Here is a 22,353-nt window from a genome sequence, read left to right on the forward strand (position 1 = left end):
CCATGGGGGTGACGTCCCACGGGGATGACGTCCCACCAGGGTGACATTCCACGAGGGTGACGTCCCCCCAAGGTGACATCTCACCACGGTGACATCCCACGGGGGTGACGTCCCATCAGGGTGACATCCCCCGGCGGTGCCACCCCCCCCCCCGCAGGTGCCACGCCGACGGCGCCACCACGTGTCCCCAGCCCCGGCCCCGGCACCACTGCGCATGCGCCTCCCTCCTCCCCCCCCCCCATTCAGAAAAAGGGGGCGTGGCCCCGCGCGTAAGCCCCGCCCCGCTCCATACCCGCGCCTCTCCCCTACACGAAACCACGCCCCCCGAGAAGCCACGCCCCATCCCGAGAAGCCACGCCCCCTCTGAGAAGCCACGCCCCCCGCCGCGAAACCACGCCCCTGAGCGAAGCCACGCACCCGCCACGAAAGCCACGCCCCTTTCCCAAAGACCACACCCCCGTTCGCAAAACCACGCCCCCATTTCGAAAGACCACGCCCCCTTCTGGAAGACCACGCCCCTTTCCCGAAGACCACTCCCCCTTTCGGAGGCCACGCCCCCCCCCTCGGGGAGGCCCCGCCCCCGCGCCATGCGGAAGGGCGCCGGAGGCTCCCGGCGGGCCCGGGCCGCGGGTTCGGGTCCCGGTCCCGGCCCGGTGGCGGTGCCGCTGCCGCTGCCGGTGCCCGGGCTCTGCCCCCGGGCCCGCGGCTGCCCCCGGCCGCTGCCGCCGCTGCTCCTGGCTCTGGCGGCGGCCGCTGCCCTCCTCTACGCGGCCTGGCCCGGCGGGGAGCGGGGCACCGGAGGCGGCCCGGTGAGCGGAGGGGGGGGGGACACACCGGGATTGAGGGGGGTCCCGAGATTTGGGGGGGGTCTCGGAATTGATGAGAGGGTACCGGGATTGGGGGGGGGGGGGTCCCCGGATTAGGAGGGGGTTCCGGGATCGGGGAGGGGGTCCCGGGATTTGGGGGGTCCCCGGATTGGGGGGGGGTCCCGGGATTTGGGGGGGTCCCCGGATTTGGGGAGGGTCCCGGGATTTGGGGAGGGTCCCGGGATTAGGGGGGGGTCCCGGGATTTGGGGGGGGTCCCCGGTTTAGGGGGGGATCCCGGGATTTGGGGAGGGTCCCCGGATTAGGGGGGAGTCCCGGGATTTGGGGGGGGTCCCCGGTTTAGGGGGGGATCCCGGGATTTGGGGGGGGTCCCCAGTTTAGGGGGGGGTCCCGGGATTTGGGGAGGATCCCCTGATTTGGGGGGGGGTCCCCTGATTTGGGTGGAGTACCCGGATTGGGGGGGGTCCCGGGATTAGGTGGGGTCCCGGGATTTGGGGGGGGGTCCCCGGGTTAGGGGGGGGTCCCGGGATTTGGGGAGGGTCCCGGGATTGGGGGGTGGAACCCAGGTCCCTGTCCCCGCGGTGCCTGCGATGTCCCCAAGCCCCCGGACCGCCCCCCCTCAGGGGTCGTAGCCCCCCTCCAAGGGCACCCCAACCCCATTGGGACCCCCACCCCGGGACCCCAAATCCCCCCCCAGACCCCTCTTGGTCCCATGGGGGTCCCCATCCTCTCCCCGGGCACCCCATGGGAGTCCCCAGACCCCCCCCATAACCTCCAAGACCCCCAGACCAACCCCCACCCCTCCCCAGGGCTCCCCAACCCCATGGGAGCCCCCAGACCCCCCCCCATAACCTCCAAGACCCCCAGACCAACCCCCACCCCCCCCCCCAGGGCTCCCCAACCCCATGGGAGCCCCCAGACCCCCCCATAACCTCCAAGACCCCCAGACCAACCCCCCCAACCCCCCCCCAGGGCTCCCCAACCCCATGGGAGCCCCCAGACCCCCCCCCATAACCTCCAAGACCCCCAGACCAACCCCCCCAACCCCCCCCCAGGACACCCCAACCCCATGGGAGCCCCCAGACCCCCCCCATAACCTCCAAGACCCCCCAGACCAACCTCCCCCCCCCGATCCCCCCCCTAAACCCCTCCTGGAGCCCCAGATGCCCCCCCCCGCAGCCCTATGGGGTCCCCAAAACCCCTCCCAGCACCCCCACCCCTCCTCAGTCCCCCCATCCCTGACCCCCCCCCACCCCAAACAGCCCCCCCCAGGCCCCCCCTCGGAGCAGGACCTCCGGGCGCTCCTGGGGGGGCTGCGCCCCCCCCGCCTGCGCGACGCCTTCCTGCGCCCCCTCCTGCGCGAACGACCCCCGGGCAGCGCCGGGAGCCGCGCCGCCCGCCAGGTGAGCCCCCCCCCCCCAATGTCACCTGTGTCCCCCCCCCAAAAAAAGCACCGTGTCACCGTCCCCGTGTGTCCCCCCCCCCGCAGCACATCGCTGACCGGCTGGCGGCGCTGCCGGCCGGCTGGCACCTGGAGCTCGACGCCTTCGAGGCCGCCACGCCGCGGGGGCCGGTGGCCTTCGCCAGCTTGGTGGCCACGCTGGCCCCCGGCGCCCCCCGCCGCCTGGTGCTGGCCTGTCACTACGACACCAAGGTGCTGCCCCCCGGCCCCCCCCCGGGCCGCCTCCCCTTCCTGGGGGCCACCGACTCGGCCGTGCCCTGCGCCATGCTGCTGGAGCTGGCGGCCGCCCTCGACCGGCCCCTGCGGAGAGCTAAGGACAGGGTGGGTGCCGAGCCCCCCCCCCCCCCCCCCCCAACAGGGTGCCCTGGTGCCCCACCCCCCCCAGGTCACCCCCAGCCCCCTGGGAATAACTGCGTCTGTCCCAGAGCACCCCCCGGGACACCTGGGTCCCCCCACTAGGCACCCCCAGGATACTTGGGTCCCTCCTGGACCCCCCCAGGACACCTGGGTGTCCCCCCAGACACCCCCCTGGGACACCAGGGCCCCCCCTAGATCACCCCCAGGACACCTGGGTCCCCCCTGGGACACCTGGGTCCCCCCCAAGACACTCCCAGGACACTTGGGTACCCCCCCAGGACACCTGGGTCCCCCCCCAGACACCTCCAGGACACCTGGGTTCCCCCCAGACACCCCCCTGGGACACCAGGGCCCCCCCCAGACACCCCTGGGACACCTGGGTCCCCCCCTGGGACACCTGGGGTCCCCCCAGACACCCCCCTGGGACACCTGGGTCCCCTCCAAGACACCCCCAGGACACTTGGGTCCCCCCTGGGACACCTGGGTCCCCCCCCAGACACCCCCAGGACACCTGGGTGTCCCCCCAGACACCCCCCTGGGACACCAGGGCCCCCCCTAGATCACCCCCAGGACACCTGGGTCCCCCCTGGGACACCTGGGTCCTCTCCAAGACCCCCCCAGGACACTTGGGTCCCTCTTGGACCCCCCTGGGACACCTGGATCCCCCCCCAGACACCCCCAGGACACCTGGGTTCCCCCCAGACACCCCCCTGGGACACCAGCCCCCCCCCTAGACACCCCCAGGACACCTGGGTCCCGCCCTGGAACACCTGGATCCCCCCCAGAGCCCACCTGGGACACCTCTGTCCCCCCCCCCAACCCTCCACGGAGCCCCCTGGGTCCCTCCCGGCCTACCCGGCTCCCTCCCAGACGCCTCCCTTGGGACCCCAGGGTGCCCCCAAGGGCCCTCCCCAGGGTGACCTCGGTCCCCGCAGGGCGCAGAGGTGACGCTGCAGCTGCTCTTCCTGGACGGCGAGGAGGCCTTTGAGGAGTGGAGCGCCACCGACTCGCTCTACGGCGCCCGGCACCTGGCGGCACGCATGGCCGCCACCCGCCACGGCCCCCACGGCACCCAGATCACTGCCATGGTGAGTGTCCCCGCCACCCTGGCACCCAAGGGTGGTGGCACGGTGGTGTGGTGGCACCCAAGGGTGGTGGTGACCCAGCTGGGACAGTCCCATGGCACCCAAGGGTGGTGGCAGCATGGTGTGGTGGCACCCAAGCGTGGTGGTGACCCAGCTGGGACAGTCCTGTGGCACCCAAGGGTGGTGGCAGGATGGTGTGGTGGCACCCAAGCGTGGTGGTGACCCAGTTGGGATGGTCCCATGGCACCCAAGGGTGGTGGCAGCATGGTGTGATGGCACTCAAGCGTGGTGGTGACCCAGCTGGGACGGTCCCGTGGCACCCAAGGGTGGTGGCACTGCCAGGTTGCCCCCCCCCCATCATGGTGGCCCAGCTGGGATGGTCCTGGAGCATCCGGGGGTGGTGTCCCTATGGCCACGTGGTGTCCCCGTGGCCGTGCTGATGTCCCCGCGCCGTGTCCCCAGAGCCTGCTGGTGCTGCTGGACCTGCTGGGCACCCAGCACCCCGCCATCCACAGCCACTTCCCCCGCACCCACCACTGGTTCCTGCGCCTCGTCGCCATCGGTGCGCTGCGGGGACACGGGGACGTGGGGACGTGGGGACACGGGGACGGGTGTGGGGTCAGGGCATGGACGGGCCCTGCGGATGTGCAAAGGGCTGGGGACGTGGCGTGGGGACAGGAGGGGTGACAAGGGGCTGGGGACAGGGCGTGGGTGGCACCTGGGGGACGCCCGTGGGTTTGGGGACAAGCATGTGGTCGGCATGGGGTGGGGTGACGTGGGGATAGGGACAGGGTGGGTGCTGGGACCGGGGGGTGGTCATGAGGATGGGAAGGGGGACACGGATGGGACGAGGAGGCTGGGATGGGGACAAAGATGGAGACAGGATGGGGACGGGGGTGTCACAGAGTGCCTTTCCCTGTGTCCCCCCCTGTGTCCCCTTTGTGTCCCCGGTGCGCAGAGAAACGACTGCGGAGCCTGGGGCTGCTGCACGCCTCCCCCCAGGACCAGCCCTTTTTCCGGCTCAGCCCAGCCCCGGGGCCCGTCGAGGACGACCACGTCCCCTTCCTGCAACGTGGTAACGTCCCCGTGTCCCCGTGTCCCCATGCTGCAGTGTCCCCAAGTCCCCACCGAGCGCCGTGTCGCCTTGCAGGGAGCGGGGACCACCGTGGCTCAGCCCCGCTGTGTCCCCCCGTGTCCCCGCAGGCGTCCCCGTGCTGCATCTCATCCCCATGCCCTTCCCCTGGGTCTGGCACACCACCGAGGACAACGAGGACAACCTCCACCTGCCCACCGTGGAGGACCTCTGCAAGATCCTCGCCGCCTTCGTGGCCGAGTTCCTGCAGCTCTGAGCCACCCGGACACCCCGACACCCTCCGGCCTGAGCCCCCCCGGGGCGTCGGGGCAGCCCCTGGCTGCGCTGGGAGCCCCCACTAATAAAATCCTCGGTGCCTGGCGTCGTGTCCTGCGCTGTCACCCACCCCTGGGGACACCCACGGGGACGTGGTTCGGAACAGGCTCGCTGGGTGGAGGTAGCTGCAGGTGGCAGGAGCGCAGAGGGGGAAACCCAGCTGGAAAAGGCAACGTGGGTCTTATCGACCCCGTTTTCAGCTGGGGAAGGTCCAACCAGACCTCCAAAAGTCCCATCCGGACCCCAAAGCGCTGCCGGATGCTTCGTCGTGGAGGTCCTCCTCGTTTTAATTTGGTCAGCAGTCCCCTTGTTTTTCCTTTCCGCGACTCCCGCGGTTGCTGCAGACCCACGAAAGAGCAAACCGTTACGTAAAAAGCACATCCACGTTCAAAAGAGGTGTTTAAATATTAACTAAACATCGAGGGAGCACCGGAATGATCAAGAAGGCGAGCTGTTGGTTCTCATAATGTTTCTCCTTCATCTGCCTGTAGCAGTGGTGTTCTGGATTTCCACTGCAATCAGATCTCTCTTCTAAAAAACAAAACAAAACAAAACAAAACTTTTTTTTGGGTCTGTTTTGTCCCCATTTCCATCGATGCATGTCCTTGCATCTGTCCCCATCGCCCCAGTTCTTGACCTCGAAGCCATCCTCTTGCACGCGTCTACCTGGGAACACTTCACTGCACAAATGTAATTGGGTTTAAAAAGTGTTTTTTTTTATTTTTTATTTTATTGTTTTTTCAAATCTTCTGGAATGTTGAAGCATCTAAGCCTGGAGATAACGGAAGGGACCAGATTATGAGACTCAAAGCACTTAAAAGCAGTAGTTGTCTAGCTCTTTGGAAGGAAATGACCTACACAGAGGCTGTTCCAAGAAGTATTTCCCGATTTTTATTGCGTTGTTCTGCTCCCATAGCCCCCTAGTACAGTCCCCTACAGAACTCAGAGCCACCCAGCATGATCCCAGTGCCCCCAGTACCCTCCCAGAGCCTCGCTGTACGTCCTGGAGCCCACCAGGAACCTCCCAGCACCCCCAAGACCCTCCCAAATTATCCCAAGTTCCCCGAGAGCCCCCCGGTACACCTCAGAAACACCCAGGACCCTCGCAGCACCCATAAAACCTACTCAAAGGCCTCCAGGACTAACCCAGACCCTCAGGAACCTCCCAGTACCCCAGAATACACCTCTGGTCATACAAGAACCCCCAGAAAGAAGGCTCTGAGACACCACGAGGGCCTCAGAAAGGGTCCTGAGAAATCTGCAGAGATGCTGAGGGAACCACTGTGGAAAAAAAATACGGTTTTGGAGCTTAACAAGCACCTCAGGAGGGATTCTGAGGGGACTAGAGAGGGCCTAAGGGGTCTGAAGAAGTACCAGAAGGTTCTGGGACATAATAAAGACCTTCAGAGGGGACCCAGGTGGTATTGCGGAGTCCACAGGGCCAGGTGTGGGGTTCCTTAGGGGTAGTGTGAAGGCCAGCGGGGGGCTTCGGGGCACGAGGAGGACCAAGGGAGGGGTCCTGAGGATCTGATGGTGGGTGCAAGGGGGCTGAAAGGGCAAATGGAGGCCTCTGGAGCACCTCAAAAAGCACATCGGGGTGCTGATAGAGCCAAGCAGGCCAAGTTGGCGGGTGCTAATTGGAAATTGGAGAAGCCTTGAGGGAATTTGATGGCCAAAGGAGAGCTTTGTGGTGAAATACGTGCAGAAAAGAAGGCGAAAGAGGGCTCTGAGTGTAACGAATGCAAACAGAGGGGAGCCAGAGAGCTCCAAGGAGGAATCTGGGTGCAACCACAGGGCACCAAGTACGGACACGGGGACACCGACGGTGGCCATTGAAGGGGCCCTGGGGTCGTGGCGCAACGGTTGAAGGCCTCCACTTGGGCACAAAAGGGAAATTATCCTGTGATTCTGTGAAACGGGGGAACTGTGGGGCATTCAGAAGCTCGTGAGGACACAGGAGTGGGAACGAGCGGGTTGCGAGGGGCTCAAGGGGCAAATGGAGAGCCCTGGGGCTTGCTGATGGCCTACACTTGTGCAGAAAACTACAACTCCCGCCATGCCTCGCGGACCACCATGGCGGCCAGGAGGACTACATCTCCCAGCATGCCGCGGGGAGGCCGAGAGCAGCGTAGAAGCAACGCGCATGCGCGTGGCGGGAGCCGGGGGGGGCACTGCGTGCAGCGCCGCCTCGTGGCGGCAGGGAGCAGCGCGGCCGCTGAGCTGCGCATGCGCGTGGAGGGCAGAACCATAGAGTCGCGGAGTGGCCTGAGCAGGAAGGGACCCACGGAGGACCAGCGAGTCCTGCTCATGGCGCCCCCCCCAGGCCCACCTAAGGCCTGGTCGCCATGTCCAAGCGCTTTGTGAGCACCCACAGGTGTGGGGCCTGAGCCGCAAACGTGACTTACCCCAAATGTCCAGCTTCAGCACAGCTTCAGCCATTCCCTCACGTCCTACCACCAGTTGTCCCCTCACGGAGGCTCCGTAGGCACCAAGGAGGTCGCCCCTCAGTCGCCTCCCAGTCGCACAAACCAAGTCCCCTCAGCCGCTCCTCACACACCGTGGCCACCGGTCCTTACACCGCCTTCGTGGCCCTCCTTTGGACACATCCAAGTAGCGTTACCTCCTTCTGATCTACCACAATCTCCCTGTAAAGCCCCTCTATGCCCAAGGGAACCAATGGCTCCTGACGTAGCATCATCCATAAACTTAGCGTGCACTCAACTCCCGCGTTCAGGTCATTGCTAGCAATATTGACGAGAAATGGTCTTAAAATGTAAGCCTTGGGAGCACCACCAGTGACTGGCCACCAAGCTGATGCCACCCCAGTTACTACAATACTTTCAGCCCAACCCTTCAGCTAATTGTTCACGCATCCTACAGTGTCCATGCCCGGCTGTATGCTGGAGGGATACTGAGAGAGCACCAAAAGCTTTGCTAAAATCCAAAAATAACAACAAAGACTAAAAAAAACAAACCCATACTCACTACCTTCCCTTTGTCCACTGGGTGGGTAACCTTGTCCTAAAAAGATCGTGAGTTAGCACGGCAGGACTTTCCCTTCGTGAACCCATACTGGCTTTGTCTAATGACTGCATTGTCTGTTATTTTTTTTTAATATATATGTATATATATAATTACCAGAATAATCTGCTCCCTAACTTTATATGGAGTAATTGCAGAGGGTTCATCAGTGGGCTCTGGCTTCCTGCTGCCTTCCACATTTTTCTGCTTGTATAACAGAGACATCAGGCACTCAGAGTCACTTCCAACCTCGACCTCTTAAAATAACCCGGAGAGAATCACCAAACCTCAATTCTATTTTTTTAAGGGAGTAATAGTTAAAACAAATCCAGTTTGCTGCTGCTGTCATAGGCAAGCAAGGATGGTGCTAGCACAACTCACACCGGTTTGAAGATAAGATGGACAACCTGAGTACACACCGCAAATTGTCAAAATGCAGCATTTCCAGCTCCAGCCCCTGAATCCCTTGGGATGCTGCTCAGCAGCAGCAGAGTTTTCATACTTAGCATGTAGGTACCAAATAAAAGGGCATGACAGAAATTGCTACTGGCAGAAAATGGCAGGATGTCACCAATAAATGGATTTAATGTGCAGGTTTGCTGAGCCACTCATGATACTCGTAGCAGTCAGGTTGCAGTAATTCAGAAAAGCATGTTCAAATTCCAGCACTGAATTTTGTGAGTGGGAAAAGATATATGTATTAAATAAAAGAAAACTGATATGAGTGCAGCTGCACAACCTTATCTCACTTTTACAAATATACCTGATAACAGACATCCCCCCCTCCCCTCCCCCAATTACTTCCTTCTCAATTTATGTTTGGAATTCAGAACAAAACATGGACCTCACCAAATCTGGGCATCATAGAGACCTCAAGAAAATGCCTCCTACTTAGGCAATTAGTGAGACTAACTGTATTAAAATATAGTATTTAATTTCAGTGGAGTTAAACAGCTTTCAGCTGTCCACCAGGTAACTTTTCTTGAGCATTCTTTCATAGTCAAACAGGAGAAATATTTATAGACAGTTAAAGGGACAACGTTAGGAGAAATACTTTTCTTTGCTAAATCAGATCTCAATCACCTGAAAAGATTTAAAGTCACTCAGCTCGCAAGCCTCTCCTGTCAATTGCTTTCTCGTTCCGTTTCTTGAGTTTCAATAAATAAAAGGTATCCTTGTTTTCTCTTGTTTTGTTTACAGAGCTAGGTACTTTGCAAAGGATCAGCGACCAATGAGGATGGCAGAGATGACATTTTGTTTGGTCGAGGTCACCAATTCCTCTTGTGCATATTTCAAAACCTAAACTGTGGGTCCATCTCGATTTGCCAGTATTCCTTGAAACAAAAGGAACATTTCATTCCATATGATGCGTTAAAATGACTTGACCGGACACATTCACATAATTCATCTATCAGCCAGTTACATTACGCTTCATGCAGCATTACAGAAAGAAGAGACTGGTATAAAAGCCATCTGAAGATGAGGTGTCACAGTGAGATTGTGCAGCGTGCCTCAGGACACGGGAGCTTTCGTCTGCGGGTCCTCGCTCAACAAATTTACCACCAAAATAAAAAGAGAGAAAAATACCTTCAGCTTTCAGAGCGGGAGACTATGGCATGGTTTTCAGCATAGCAAAAACATGCACAGTGGAACACACCTGATTTCAACCGGTTTGTGAAGTTTTACAATTTAGGAAGAACAAAAAGCGGGGGCTTCTTCCTGCCCAGAGGTAAATCTGACTTCCAAGAACAAGAGGAGGTTTCTCAAAGGCACAGCCTAGACAGATAACAGCTGTTACAAAGCAAACAATACGAGTCCATATTTCTGTGCCAGCGAATAATTCCAAGAGAATATGGTAAAGTACTTAAAGTACTTTCAATTTTCTTTATTTCTTTTCTTTTTAAAGAGTAGTGCTTTTTTTTTTTTTTTTTCCATAGGGAACCTCTACTAATTTTACTTCTTTTGTGAGCAGCATGTATACAACATACCTATGGCAATAAATAATTCCGCATTGAGACTTTCTATAACACATCATTCCTTGAAGAGATGAGTAGTTTGGTGACTCTGCTGTGAGAAAAGAAGTCTGAAGATCCTGAGAGTACGTCTTTGCTGCTGGTCAGTAACCAAATGAAAAAATAGTGCATTTCACTACAGACAAACCTAATCAGAATTTAGCTATGTTGCTGCCTTGATACCAGAGGTGTATGCTATAAAAGAACCAGTAAAAAAATCTTGTAAATCACACACTTATATTTAATATATTGAAACAAAATAGTTAAGAATGCAAGAACTGTTTACAGATTAAAAAAATATTTTTTAAACCATCTGATCTTAAAAATAGACAATAGTAGTGAAGCTTAAAATACAACCACTCGCATTAAAATGTTTCAAGCAATACCACCTTGGTGTGTCCTGTCAAATGGCCATTAAGATAACGCATCGGTTGTTAAAAAGGTTGTGTTGGTTGGAGTCACTTTTTCACAATCCAAGTCTACAACAGTTTTTCCTTTGCTGGAAGATCCCGAGCACTCTTGGTGCAAACTTTCCCGCCTCTCTGCAAGTTTAGAAGTGGATCGAGCCATCGAGCCACTTTGACTTCCATTGGTTTGAGAGCAGACATTATTAACTTTAGTAGTTTTATTTTTGTGGTGATTGTTGTAGACTTTATATTTCATGAGGAGGATGAAAATGAAGACAAGAACTGAAGCCACAATGATGCCCCCAATAATGATGATCATGGTTCCTCCAAGAAACTGCGCGTGAAGGGATCGGCACTGCTTGTATTCCTCCTGGGTTGTGAACTGCACGCATCCGATCACTCTGGTTGCAGTCAAAGATGTCAATCCATCATCATAAACAGCAAGGACACAGAGGTCGTACTCACGTCCTGCAACCAGATCAGTCAAGAAGAAGGATTTACTAGCAGCAGGGATCATCCTGGAAAAGAAAATAAGTACAGTAAACATCCAAGCGGATCGAACCTAAGGAGACCAATTCAAGCTATCGGTGCCTGCTGTAAGGAAACTAGCAGAGCAGAAGACAAGCATGGCAATCGGAACAAGCAGAAAAAGCTAGCATTCCCTAGGTTACTCGGTAGGGACGGAAAATACAGATTTTAGCAGTGAAAATGTCTTTACCTCGGCCATTTCAAACAAACACGGACTGGAATGCACAAGCTTGCGACGGCTGGAGGAGAAGTCAGACCTGATTTACTGTTCTGATCTGCATTATCTTCTATTTCTACAGTTTCAGCCTAAAAGGGGGCATTATGTGCCCCATGCAGAATGGAATACTGTCAACGTTTGAAAATCTATAAGGGAACATACTTAAGGGCTTAAATGGCAGAACAGGATCAACTGCAACACTCGGTAGTTAAAATGTATTCTAGTAATCTCACACCCACAGGAAGCACATTGTGAAGACGAAAGGAAAAAAGGCAAATTCAAACCTTTGGTCCACAGATTAACCTTATTCCCTCTTCCAGCAGCTCCGTGGTGCTCAGTGTCTCGTAATCAGGCAGCCAGTAAGAACAATTAGAGCACGTGCACTCGCAACTACGTGGCGTCTTCTGTACCCAAATAACAGCACAGACTGACCTCCTCCCCTTGATCCAACCCTAACATTGGGATTGTTCTGCGTAAATTCCAATTATTCATTTACCACAAAGAAGCATGAATGGGTACTAAACCAACAGATGAGAAGGATCCCAGGAGAAGAGCTGTATGCTATGTTAACACATTCCCACAGACCATGGTAATGACCATACGAATCCCAATATATCTCATTGCAGATCAGCTCTCCGTATATTTGGCTCAGATTTCTCACTGGAGTGAAGCAGTGCTGTTGCAGAGGAGTCAGTTTAAACAAAATACATTTGTTCAAAGTGAGTGGGAACGTGGCCTTCTCCTGGCCACCACGCTTTTTAAAAGACGAAGAAAAAACAGACGAATCATAAGCTCTGTTTCCGATTAAAAGAGGGAAAAAAAACCACCCAAACTATCTGCTTGTCATACATGTTTTTCCACGTAGTCATCCATTGGACTATGGACTATATGTGTTTAGACTGGAAAGAAAGAACTACACCTTCAAAGGAATGTTCTCCAGACACGTCTACTACTACTTCATGCAGAACAACCAATTTTCTGTAAATATGAAAAAAAAATGCCCATGTACCATCATTCATAGAACCCCCCAGAGATCTCTAGCCCGGCGTCCCACTCAGAGCAGCACTACCACCAACAGACGATCAGGTCAACCACACGTCTACCTTGCCAACCCTTGAAAACCTTCCATGAGCTCTCCAGGCAACATTCCAGCACTGAACTACCCTCCTAGTAGATATTTTTCCCCTTATCTCCAATCTGAATTTCCCAAACCTCAACTCTTCATTTATAACAGCAGCTTCATGACCTGCAAAGAATGTGGCCACGGGCTGGGCTTTAAGGCTAATGAGATTATTTTTCTTTTTGCAGGAAAGGCAGGGTTGGAGAGGAAGCTCCACAAAGATCCATTTGTCAAATTGAAACACCCAAACGACATTAACAACTCCTAGCGTGTGCATAATGAGAAATAAATTTGAGATAAATAAGATAAATGAGAAAAAAAATCCAGCATTAATGCATGGGAAAATGTACAAACTTAGCAACTGCTGCAGACCAGCACAACAAGCCCTCAGAGTTATTCATGGCCTGACCTTCACCATCCCAAAACACATACCAATGATCAATTATCAGATAAATAGCTAATTAACATTTCAGACTTCTGTTCAGCTCTGTTTTATAGTGACCAGCCACTGCAAGAGATGGATTGGAGAACTAACTTCATGGCCTATCCTGGCCAGCAGTCCTCCCTCATCCTTAAAGCTTTCTGAGTTGTGGGCATCCCACCATGAGCACTGAGTCAGTTCAAATACCAAATTACACAGAAACTAAGCATAAGAGAAGATCTTTGCTTGTCACGCTGAAGGGATGCGCCTGACGAGGCGGAGATTTTTGTTTGTCTGCCTTCACCGCTAAAAATCAGTCGTGCCCCCTAGAAAAATACCGCTGGCAACTGCATCCGATCGTGGCACAACGTCTAAAATTGGTTGACATCAACAAAACCGTCACCGAACCTCGGGGCACAACGCGCAAAAAAATTAAGGGATGTCATAGATAACGTCTGCAGAAGGCAGAGGCAGGCAGTGCCTAGAAGACCAGCTGAGCAATGAGAAGCAATCGATAGGAAACACCACGCAGAAAGCATCTTGTAGCGTTTAGGAGCCTGCCCATCTGTGAGAGGGAGGTGTAATTGCAAAAAATTATGCAAAGTACCGTTTTCCTAATGTCCGCATTATCTGGCTTATTCAGCAGCCTTTGATGCTCATTTTTCTTCCTTCAAACAACTTTCTGCAATACGTTATTGTCGGGATTATTCAGTGAAGGGCTTGGTATTGAAATTTGACTAATTACCATGGAAAGCTATGTACAGCATGTGCTGTATTACAGTGCGCTGAAGTACTTCTACAGTCATCATCATCCAAAAAGAGGAGGTTCTAAATCCTCAGCACAAACGTTGAATAAGGCCAAATATGTATTTGAATTTTATCGGCTTTTCTGGTAACGCGAGGCTATTTTCAACTACATGAAAAAGGAGAAGCGTGAAGTCCTGATAAGGCAGCAGATAAGGATTCATCAGTGGCTAAGCAGTTATGGCCAGGCATGTCTCCAGGGAAAGGCAGCTATTTTGGCATATTTAGGAAGTTTCAAGGAAATCTCTACAAATTAGGAAGGACAGCTCAGAACTGCGTGTGCAGTCAGTCAGGACTGAATCTCTGCGTGTGCTCTTGCTTATGCCTGCAGAACATTTACTTCTGCAGTGTAGTGCAGTCCTCCCTGCAGCTTATTTACCTTATGTAGTAATGCTAGAAAAGATCGAATCAGCTTGACAATTAGCACGGGCTTGAGTGTAATGGTTATAAACCTGGCAGACCTTTAGGGCCAGGCAAGGATGAGGAGGAACCACCAGAAAGCACATACGTAGGTATGGGGAGCAAACGTGTCACCTGAGAGCTTTCTCATTCTGCTAAAACCCATGGTCCAGGGTTTACAAAGGGGCATTTTCAGAACAAACATTCCCAGTAATACTTAAATTGACCTAATAACAGTTTAAGTGGAGTGGACTATGTAGGTCCAAGCCCATCGAAGATGTTGTAGGACCCGTGACAACCCAAGAGACTGGATTCGGGGACACCGTGGGTCTCAGCAGGATAAAAGCTCATCAGTCTCTCCATTACCCATGGCTCCGTCTCCAACCTTGGAGCTCTCAGCAATCAAAGTCTGCTGAAATAATTACTTTGAACGAAAGACGTTTCACAATAGCTTTATCTGCCATGAAATTTCCAAGGGGGATGCAAAAACCTTTTCCTTGGTTATTCTTTTTGGGGCTTTTTTTTTTTTTGGTCTTTTTTTAATTCCTCAAGAAATGTTCACATTTGTATTCCACGATAACTGCCAATTAGACTTTTATCAAAAACTCTTAATTCACATTTCAGCCTCCTGTTACCTGTAGACACTGCTGAAGCCACAATTTTAGACGCAAATCTGTCAATTTTTTTTTTTCCTGTAAGTGGTTTAAGAGCAACAGCATCCATCCCATAATCCACGCCAGCGTTTCCCCTGCCATCTGCAGTCAGCCAGTAACAAGTAAAGCCCTTTGGTGAAAGCTCAACTGTGAAATCTGCTCACAAAATTTTTGACAAAACACCGTTTTGTGGGATTGGAAATATTTCCTAGCAACACTGTCAACAACAACAGCAACAACAGCAACAAAAAAGCAAACCCCAAACCCAAAATAAACCGAGCAGCTTGAAACAGAGATGGAGGTTTTTTGTTTGTTTAGACTCTAATTAATGGTGATATAAGAAAATGTAATACAGTTTGCAAAACCGAATTTCTTTCCTGCCATTTCAATGGTTGCATTCGGAAGGGAAGGTGCAGGGGGGGAAGGAAGGGATGGGGAGGCTGAGGTGTTGGAGGGACCCCCACCTTTTGGAAACTTTATGAACCAATTCTGTCTTTTTGAACCAATTCTGTCTTTCTGAACCAATTCTGTCAACAAGCTCCTGAGCACCCAGTTTACTCAACTGATTAAAGGGATTAAAAAGCAATCAGTGTAGAGTCTGTTTATCTTGCAGAAACATTCACAGAGATCTGAATATGATCTATGGCATCTGTGGAGGTAAAAACAACAACAACAAGACTGTTCTAAGCATAATATCCTCGGCTCTTCCTGAACCCAGGCTGCTGGCTGCATCTTTCAGAAGAATTATATTTACGTGGTTGATGCTACGGGCTGGAGATGAAATGACCACGCACCGAAGGATGGAGTTATGAAGCTTTCACACAAATCATGCCAAAATGTTCGATAGAAGCAACGGCAGCAATCGATTCTCGATTGGGCTATTAAAAAACCATACTTCTGCAACAGCCGGGGTGACACAGGGAGGTTTTACCCCTCCAAAAACTTGAAATGTTTGGGAAAAACGACCTTGATTTTTCATGCTTGAATGTTCTGCTCCGTTGTGCAACAACTGCCATCCAATATCTGAATCTGCAAGGTCTGCTTATTTTATAAGCCATGGTGAAGCTCCAGCAGCGGTCAGTGCCTGGGCAGCCTCTTTAATGAAGACCACGGGGACGTGGGGAGGACAATGGAGAAACGTCCTCCATGCTGCGGGGAATCCAGCTGCGGAAGGGAAATCCTCATTAACTCAGCGCACACCAGCTGTGAGCCCAGAAGGCTTTTTTCCAATCAAGGGAAACCTGAAGAGGTTTCCAAGGAGAAATTCCCTAAAGAAGCCTGGGAACTGCCATGACAACAGCTACGTTGCAAGATAAGGAAAAAAAGCTACCAAAACGCAACCCAAAGAGCGACAGTCACGCGATCCCTCCGATTTCCAGACACCAGTGGCTCCCGCATTTCCCAACTTCTTTTGGTCCCTCCTCTTTTCTCGAGGTTATCTAGGTGAAGAAACGCAACCATGACCATTTGACCAGGATTTCCTCAAGCCCTGATAAGCCGCTGGCACACAGATATGACAGATAGCCTCGACAATCCCCACGTACACCAAAATCACCGCATTGTTCTCAACGCGTCTCGTACGACCCACACGCATCCACCCAGCCATGCAGGGCACGTGCAAGGTCTTCAAAATCTGGCATCGTCCTGATGCTTCTCCATTGCGCCGCACTGAACTAATTTAAGGATTTTTATTTTTTTTGAGCAGACGTAGCGTGGCTGATTCCAACTGCTTTTCACGCAACAGATGTAATCATTGCTATATCGATCTGGCAATATATCACCTTTTCCCCACGAGTGACAGCTCTGCCCTTTAAACAACAGTACTTTGTACTCCATATTAAAAGTGATCTGCCTGTCAATTTCTAATTTTTTTTTTTCTCTCAACAGTGAAAACAAGGACGTATTATCGTCTGGTTTATGCAATATACAGTCTCTCAATTATCTATAGAGAAGCATCACTACTAAATACTGATCTTCTAATTTATAGCCTGTAGTTGCGGCTAATTAAAGTTAGATGATCACCAGCTATAAAAGAATAAATTCAATGCTTAGGAGACTATTGCCTTTGATGTTATGAGAGCCAGCTTCTAATTGACTAGGGCATCAATCAGGTTGTTATGAAGCATTAGTAATCTGCTGCTTCGATCAGTGGCGGTACAAATTGAAGTTCATCTCAGAAAGGCAGCATCATGGGTTTGAATTTGCTGGCCATTTACGGAAACACCGGCAGACAAAACGGGAGCCCCTGCAGGGGATTGGGTTCGTGTCACCGCTCCCCTGTGCTCCTTTTTGTGTTCCGATAAGCCTTATCCTGCGACCTAAAAGGAGTTATTTTCATAAAAATGTATATGGGCTCTATCAGCAGGCAAAAGAAATGGAATTTCTATATGTACACACAAATATGCCTCACGACAAAGCAGCAAAAATAAAAATAGCGTGGTGTCACTCTCGGATTAATTATTACTTCACAAAGCTTGTGTAAGGTTTGGCACAATGACTGCTTTGGTATCGAAAGGCAGTTCTGCTGCTCTCTCTTCCCCGAGGCTAGCACTGCGAACCTGGGCAGGACACTTGAGCAATGACAGTTAAACTAAAATTACAGCATTGTGAAAGTCCAAGCTGCACGGGAACTATAATCAACATCAAGATTGTAAGCTGTTTAAAGAATACAGACCCATTTATATCCCCGAGAAGAAAGTGGCTATTACGATTCTTGATTCACTCCGTACAACGGCTGCACAAGGCCACTTTCCGACCTTTCTCCTGCAAACAAAGCTCTTGCTTTCAATATTGATGCTTTCCGCAAATTGCTACCTGCACCTTAATTTACTGATTCTGGATCATTGCTACTCACCGTGCCCGATGCTTCACTCGGATGCAATTTTCTTGCTCCCTAACTAACACCTACCCTTGGTGTTGCTAACCAAACCTCACCTCTTTCCCAGGAGGCAGGTCAGTGCCATGGTCACTCCAGAGGGAATTTAAGTGACTCACCCGAGACAAGCAGAGCCAGATGCACAACTCCTAATTTTTTGGGGTCCCCTTTCCGTATTCACCACTGGGGAAAATGCTGTGGGGCTGCATGGTGGGAGCAGCAAGGGAAATTACGGTGCATTTACATGCACATAGGGTGCATACGTTATTCTCATCTAGTTGGCCGGAAATATTGGTGGCAGTCGAGAAGGAAAATTTGGGAAAACATCACCTTTACTTTCATAGCATCCTAACGCAGACACAGACAGGCGTGCACTTACCCCGAAATACCTACCCAGAGGGTGAAGGCAACAGAAAGGTGAGGAAAAATAAGGGAGTCAAAGGAGCAGCTAAAATTCGCAAGATAAAGCAGAGTTACCATAGAAACTGCTCACCCGTGGTACCACTCAACTTGACGGAAGGGACAGGTCTCTGAGGCATCCTGCACCGTTTAATGCTTTTCCCAGGCGTTGCCTGCCAGAAATAAATTACACGGCGCGAGTGCTCCACCTGTGCTGGAGGTGGAAGGCAGCTTGCCGTCCAGCTCCTCCGGCAGGGCTGAATTGCTGTGGATCCTGTACATCTCCATAGCTCTGCTGGGAATCTCCGCATCCTTTACATCCCCATCCAGCAACAGGTTGATGCCGCGGAGCAGATGTTTATATAGCGGTGACATGGGCTGGGCTTAACCATACAAGAGGGGCAGCAAGCAAGCAGAGGGCTCCTGGCTTCCCAGCCACACACTGTGCATTGCTTAATTGCTTAATTGCTACTGCGCTCAGCTTAAATCGCTCTGACATTTATAGTGTGGCTTGAAGTAGGAGCAGTGCAGATAACTGCACATGCAGAATTGCCGCCCAATTACCACTCCCGTCACTTTAGCACGAAACTTCCTTTAAGGATCTCTATCTGATGATTGCTCACTGTGGGAACTGAAGAAGAACACACAAATTTTCATCTCGGAGAGGCCCATTATACTATGGTCTATTACATTACTTGAAATCACTGCTCTGTGAGTTAAAGCATCGAGTATTTTATCCTTTGGTCATCAACCTGGGCCTCTCACTTAGCGGGAATTTAGGCTGATAAAGGGACATGCAGACAGAGTATTCTTCCCCATTTCTTCCACATGGCTCTTCTTTCGGAACAAGGGCATTCAGCAGCAAGAGCATTTGATTCAGCTCTTTACAGAGTGACTAATTAACGAGCTGTCGCATGAGTTGGAGGCTTTGGGAAGTCTAAAACTCGCCGAGAGCAAATCACTGCGATTGCACACAGGCTGCCAAGTCATCCGACCAGTGTTATGGGAAAGGATGCACAAATGTCACCAAACAACTCTTATCCTGCTGCGATGCACCCACTGCACCCCACTGCCCACCCAGCCCCGGCTCCTTCTCCCCGTGCTTGGATTTACTTTGAGATTTACTCCAAAAATTGAATCAACGCCCCTTAGAAGCCCCAGCCACCGCTATTGAGACATCTCTGCTCTGTGTTTCCCTGCGTTTCACAACTTTGCAGATCCTTCCAGCAGCAATGTCACAAATGTGCTCGTGGCTGACAATTAAATGAGGCTTCATCTCCCAGCCAGCTCCTTGCTCTCCATCAGATACCAACAAGCACCCTCCCACCACTTCCTAAGAGGTCCTTGCTTATCCTCACCCAGTCTTCTGCATCCTTTCCAGCCCGTAGCCATGGCAACGCCAGGATGGCATCCTTCCCCAAAGGGACTCCGAGGATGGGCATTTTAAGATGAGGCTTTTAAAAATCCCAAGCGACTGTAAAGTGAAAGTCTCTTTCAAGGACTTCAACATTTTTCATATGCAGTTCCTTTTTTTTATTTTTTTTTAACAAGAATTTGCCTGCAAAGGTAGGCATTTGAAATATGAATCCCAGGGGAACAACTACCCTACATTCCCTTCCTTAGGGGACTGCTTACTAAAGCAGTATATTTGAACCCAGCCTTTCAGCTGTTAGATGTAATTCTCCTTTTGCTTATTCCTCTCCATACTTCAGTGCAACCAGCAGCATTACATTAGGTAAATCATCATTGCTTGGTTTAGAGAAGTTGATGAAATGCACAACCCCGGAATATTAAGTCCGTACCAAATGCTAGCTCCTGCTTTAACGTCAGTCTACCCCTCTCATCCCCCCCCCAAACTAATCACAAACAAAAGCCTACAAGCAGCAAGGCATGTAATCAGAAACTCAACCGCCCTGCCCAGGGAGCAACTATAAAAATCTGCACAACATCCACTGAAGCTGAGCACCAAATTGTTATTCCCGAGTAAATTTTACCAAATAAACTCCAGCCGATGAATCTGCACCTTTAAAAGTGAAACCCACACAAAATTCATCACCTAAAGTTTCCTGGGCAACGTCCAGTTCCCTCTGTGAGCTTTGTCCCCATGACACCATGGAAGTGGAATAAAGGAGGAAGTGCGTGATGACTTTTAGGGGCTGAAGGTTCAGCATAACATACACGAGACTTGGTATGGCCATATATATTTGCCATATGGGCAAAATGCGGCTTTGGGACATCTCTGGACATCTCACAACTTTGGGCATCTCGATTTTCCTCTCTTTCCTATATATTTCGGTAAAGTAATTACACTTAATCAGCATAAAAGGTAACTAAACTTTCCATCTCAATTTCCCTGGGTGTATTAACTGAGATAATGCTCATCAGCCTCACTCTGTCCATTAAACTGGACTCTGAAGATTAATTATGGCTGTAAAGGGTTTAGAGATCCTCAAGAGGCAGCAGAGAAGCGGGCGTATTATGAGTTTTAACAGTACAACTCCTCAACAATGGGAATTTAACGAGCAAAGGAGCAAAGTTGTCCCCTCGTTTACAGCCACCGCCTGCAATTAGCTGCCACTGCAGGGAATAATTCAACCTACGCTCTTATCACGGCTTTCTTGCTTCCACCTCCGAGAAGGAGGAGGTGCCAGGGCGCCTGTGCGGGGTTACCTGTACACGAGGATGTCATCAGAGGAGCTGTTGTACTGGATCTGGTACATGCGAATCCCGGGGAGGTGGTGCTGGGAAGGCCACTGGATGAGAGCAGAGGACGAGGTCAGCTCGGCGACCACGACCACCTTCTCTTGCTGAGCCTTCGTTTCATTCGGAAAGCTCGACTTGGCAGATATCAGAATATCCGAGGGGCCAGGCTCTGCGTCTTTATCGCAGTTGGTGCTGTTAGCGAGGTTGGGGTACGGGGTAACGAGGAGTTCGACCGGAGCCGTCGACTCTCCTGCAGCATTTGATGCTATGCAGGTGAACGTGCCCTTCTCTGTCAGAGACGTAACCAAAATATCCAGGGTACCATTCTCGTAAGAAATAGTCCTAGAGGTGTTAGAGACCAGCTTCCCGTCGGGTGCAATCCAGCGGACGTAGGGGTCCGGATCACCCACAGCTTTACACTTCAAAGAGATGCTTTGGCCCTCCGTTACGGTTAGCTTGGGGGTTCGGTGTGTTATCATTGGGGGCTCACAGACAAATTCCTCCTCTTTGATGGACCAGAAGTATTTGCCCATTAGCTCTGGTGGGGAGGCGCAGGTTTCTAGGTCGTCTTCTCTGGTGAGGCGCCTCAGCCACACCAGCTCGCAGTTGCAGTGCAAAGGGTTGCCCCCAAAGCTCAGCACCAAAGATGACAGCGGAGATCCTTTGGACTTGGCGTACACGGGGATCCTGGAGAACAACGGATCGGGAGGGATCTTCTTCAGCTTGTTGGAGGTCATATCTAGACGGGCAAGCTTGTGAAGATTGGAGAAGATTCCCTCCGGCACAAACTCGATGAGGTTATGATCCAAGCTGACCGTGTTGACGTTGGAAAGTTTGGCGATTGTTTCCCAAGGAACGTTAACAAGGTTGTTGTAGGACAGATCCAGGTCTTCGATGGTTTCAATAAAGTCATCCAACGACCCGGGAGAGATATAGCTTAGCTGATTGTTACTGAGTATTAAATGTCGAAGGTTGATCAAACCCTTGAAATGATCTTCGTTGATATATGTCAGTCTGTTACTATCCAAGTGTAAAGCGTGAAGGCCTTTAAGATCAAAAAATGCATAAGGCATGATTTGACTTATTGTATTCCTCGACAGCGTCAAGTGAATGAGATTGGTCATGTTTGCAAAATCCTTTCTCCTGAGCGTCGTGATGAAGTTGTCCATCAGCCTCAGCTCTGCTGTTCTCCTGTCGATGCTGGGGGGCACGAAGAGAAGCCCCGTCTTCGTACAGAGGATGGTGAAGGACGGAGACAGGTTTTGACACATGCATCTTTTGGGGCACATCATGGCCTTCACGGCTGCGCTAATAACCAGTAGATAGACAACCAGCCTTTCCATCGTAAGAAAAATAGCAGACCTAAAGGGGGGGAAGAAAAGAAATCCATGTAAATATATTTTAATTGGGCATTAGAATTAGGTTTACACTGTCGTTGTCGTTATTCTGTGCGTGGGTCAGAACCTCATTTCGAACTGTGCATCGCTTCATTACTCTGTGGTAATGCTCGCCTCGTTTTTTTTGCCGTTATGGATTTCTAGCAGCTTTCTTTGGCTTTCCCCAGCTCATCTATGCCCTGCCTATACCAAGCAGGGAGCTCCTTGGAGAGTGCACATTTCAAGACTAGGGCTTTTTCCCAGGTGGTGGCAGAGAACTA

At 52.0% G+C, this 22,353-nt stretch overlaps 2 protein-coding genes across 5 annotated transcripts in view; one reads left to right on the top strand and one right to left on the bottom strand.

The window, feature by feature from the left end:
• The first annotated feature begins 552 nt into the window (after positions 1-552).
• Positions 553-5,182, top strand: QPCTL (glutaminyl-peptide cyclotransferase like). Of its 2 annotated transcripts, XM_066984711.1 has the most exons (7): positions 556-809; positions 2,088-2,228; positions 2,315-2,608; positions 3,580-3,732; positions 4,192-4,291; positions 4,688-4,804; positions 4,933-5,182. In XM_066984711.1, the coding sequence occupies exons 1-7, from the start codon at positions 588-590 to the stop codon at positions 5,076-5,078; spliced, it is 1,173 nt and encodes a 390-aa protein (XP_066840812.1). In that variant the 5' UTR covers positions 556-587; the 3' UTR covers positions 5,079-5,182. The 2 variants fall into 2 exon arrangements, with proteins under 2 accessions (XP_066840813.1, XP_066840812.1); XM_066984712.1 differs by lacking the exon at positions 4,192-4,291 and having other exon boundaries at positions 553-809.
• A 3,216-nt stretch (positions 5,183-8,398) lies between these two features.
• Positions 8,399-22,353, bottom strand: part of LOC106049637 (leucine-rich repeat and fibronectin type III domain-containing protein 1-like protein) — a 54,227-nt gene continuing 40,272 nt past the window's right edge. The window contains exons 3-5 of one of the 3 annotated variants that reach the window (XM_066984699.1): positions 20,664-22,058; positions 18,088-18,166; positions 10,956-11,095 (exon numbers count right to left, since the gene is read on the bottom strand). In XM_066984699.1, coding sequence (XP_066840800.1) covers positions 18,100-18,166; positions 20,664-22,058 — 1,462 coding nt within the window. In that variant the 3' untranslated portion in view covers positions 10,956-11,095; positions 18,088-18,099. Of the gene's footprint in view, positions 11,096-18,087; positions 18,167-20,663; positions 22,059-22,353 lie in introns of all 3 variants that reach the window. The other 2 variants (XM_066984698.1, XM_066984700.1) reach the window with 2 other exon arrangements.

The sequence above is a fragment of the Anser cygnoides genome, chromosome 29 (genome assembly GCF_040182565.1).
Source record: "Anser cygnoides isolate HZ-2024a breed goose chromosome 29, Taihu_goose_T2T_genome, whole genome shotgun sequence".
Lineage (NCBI taxonomy): Eukaryota > Metazoa > Chordata > Aves > Anseriformes > Anatidae > Anser > Anser cygnoides.

Bases quoted from the DNA above. Each gene is read 5' to 3' on its own strand.
- QPCTL (XM_066984711.1), top strand. From the start codon at position 588: ATGCGGAAGGGCGCCGGAGGCTCCCGGCGGGCCCGGGCCGCGGGTTCG. The intron at 3,733-4,191 runs GTGAGTGTCCCC...CCGTGTCCCCAG, and splicing joins GCACCCAGATCACTGCCATG to AGCCTGCTGGTGCTGCTGGA. The intron at 4,292-4,687 runs GTGCGCTGCGGG...CCCGGTGCGCAG, and splicing joins CCTGCGCCTCGTCGCCATCG to AGAAACGACTGCGGAGCCTG.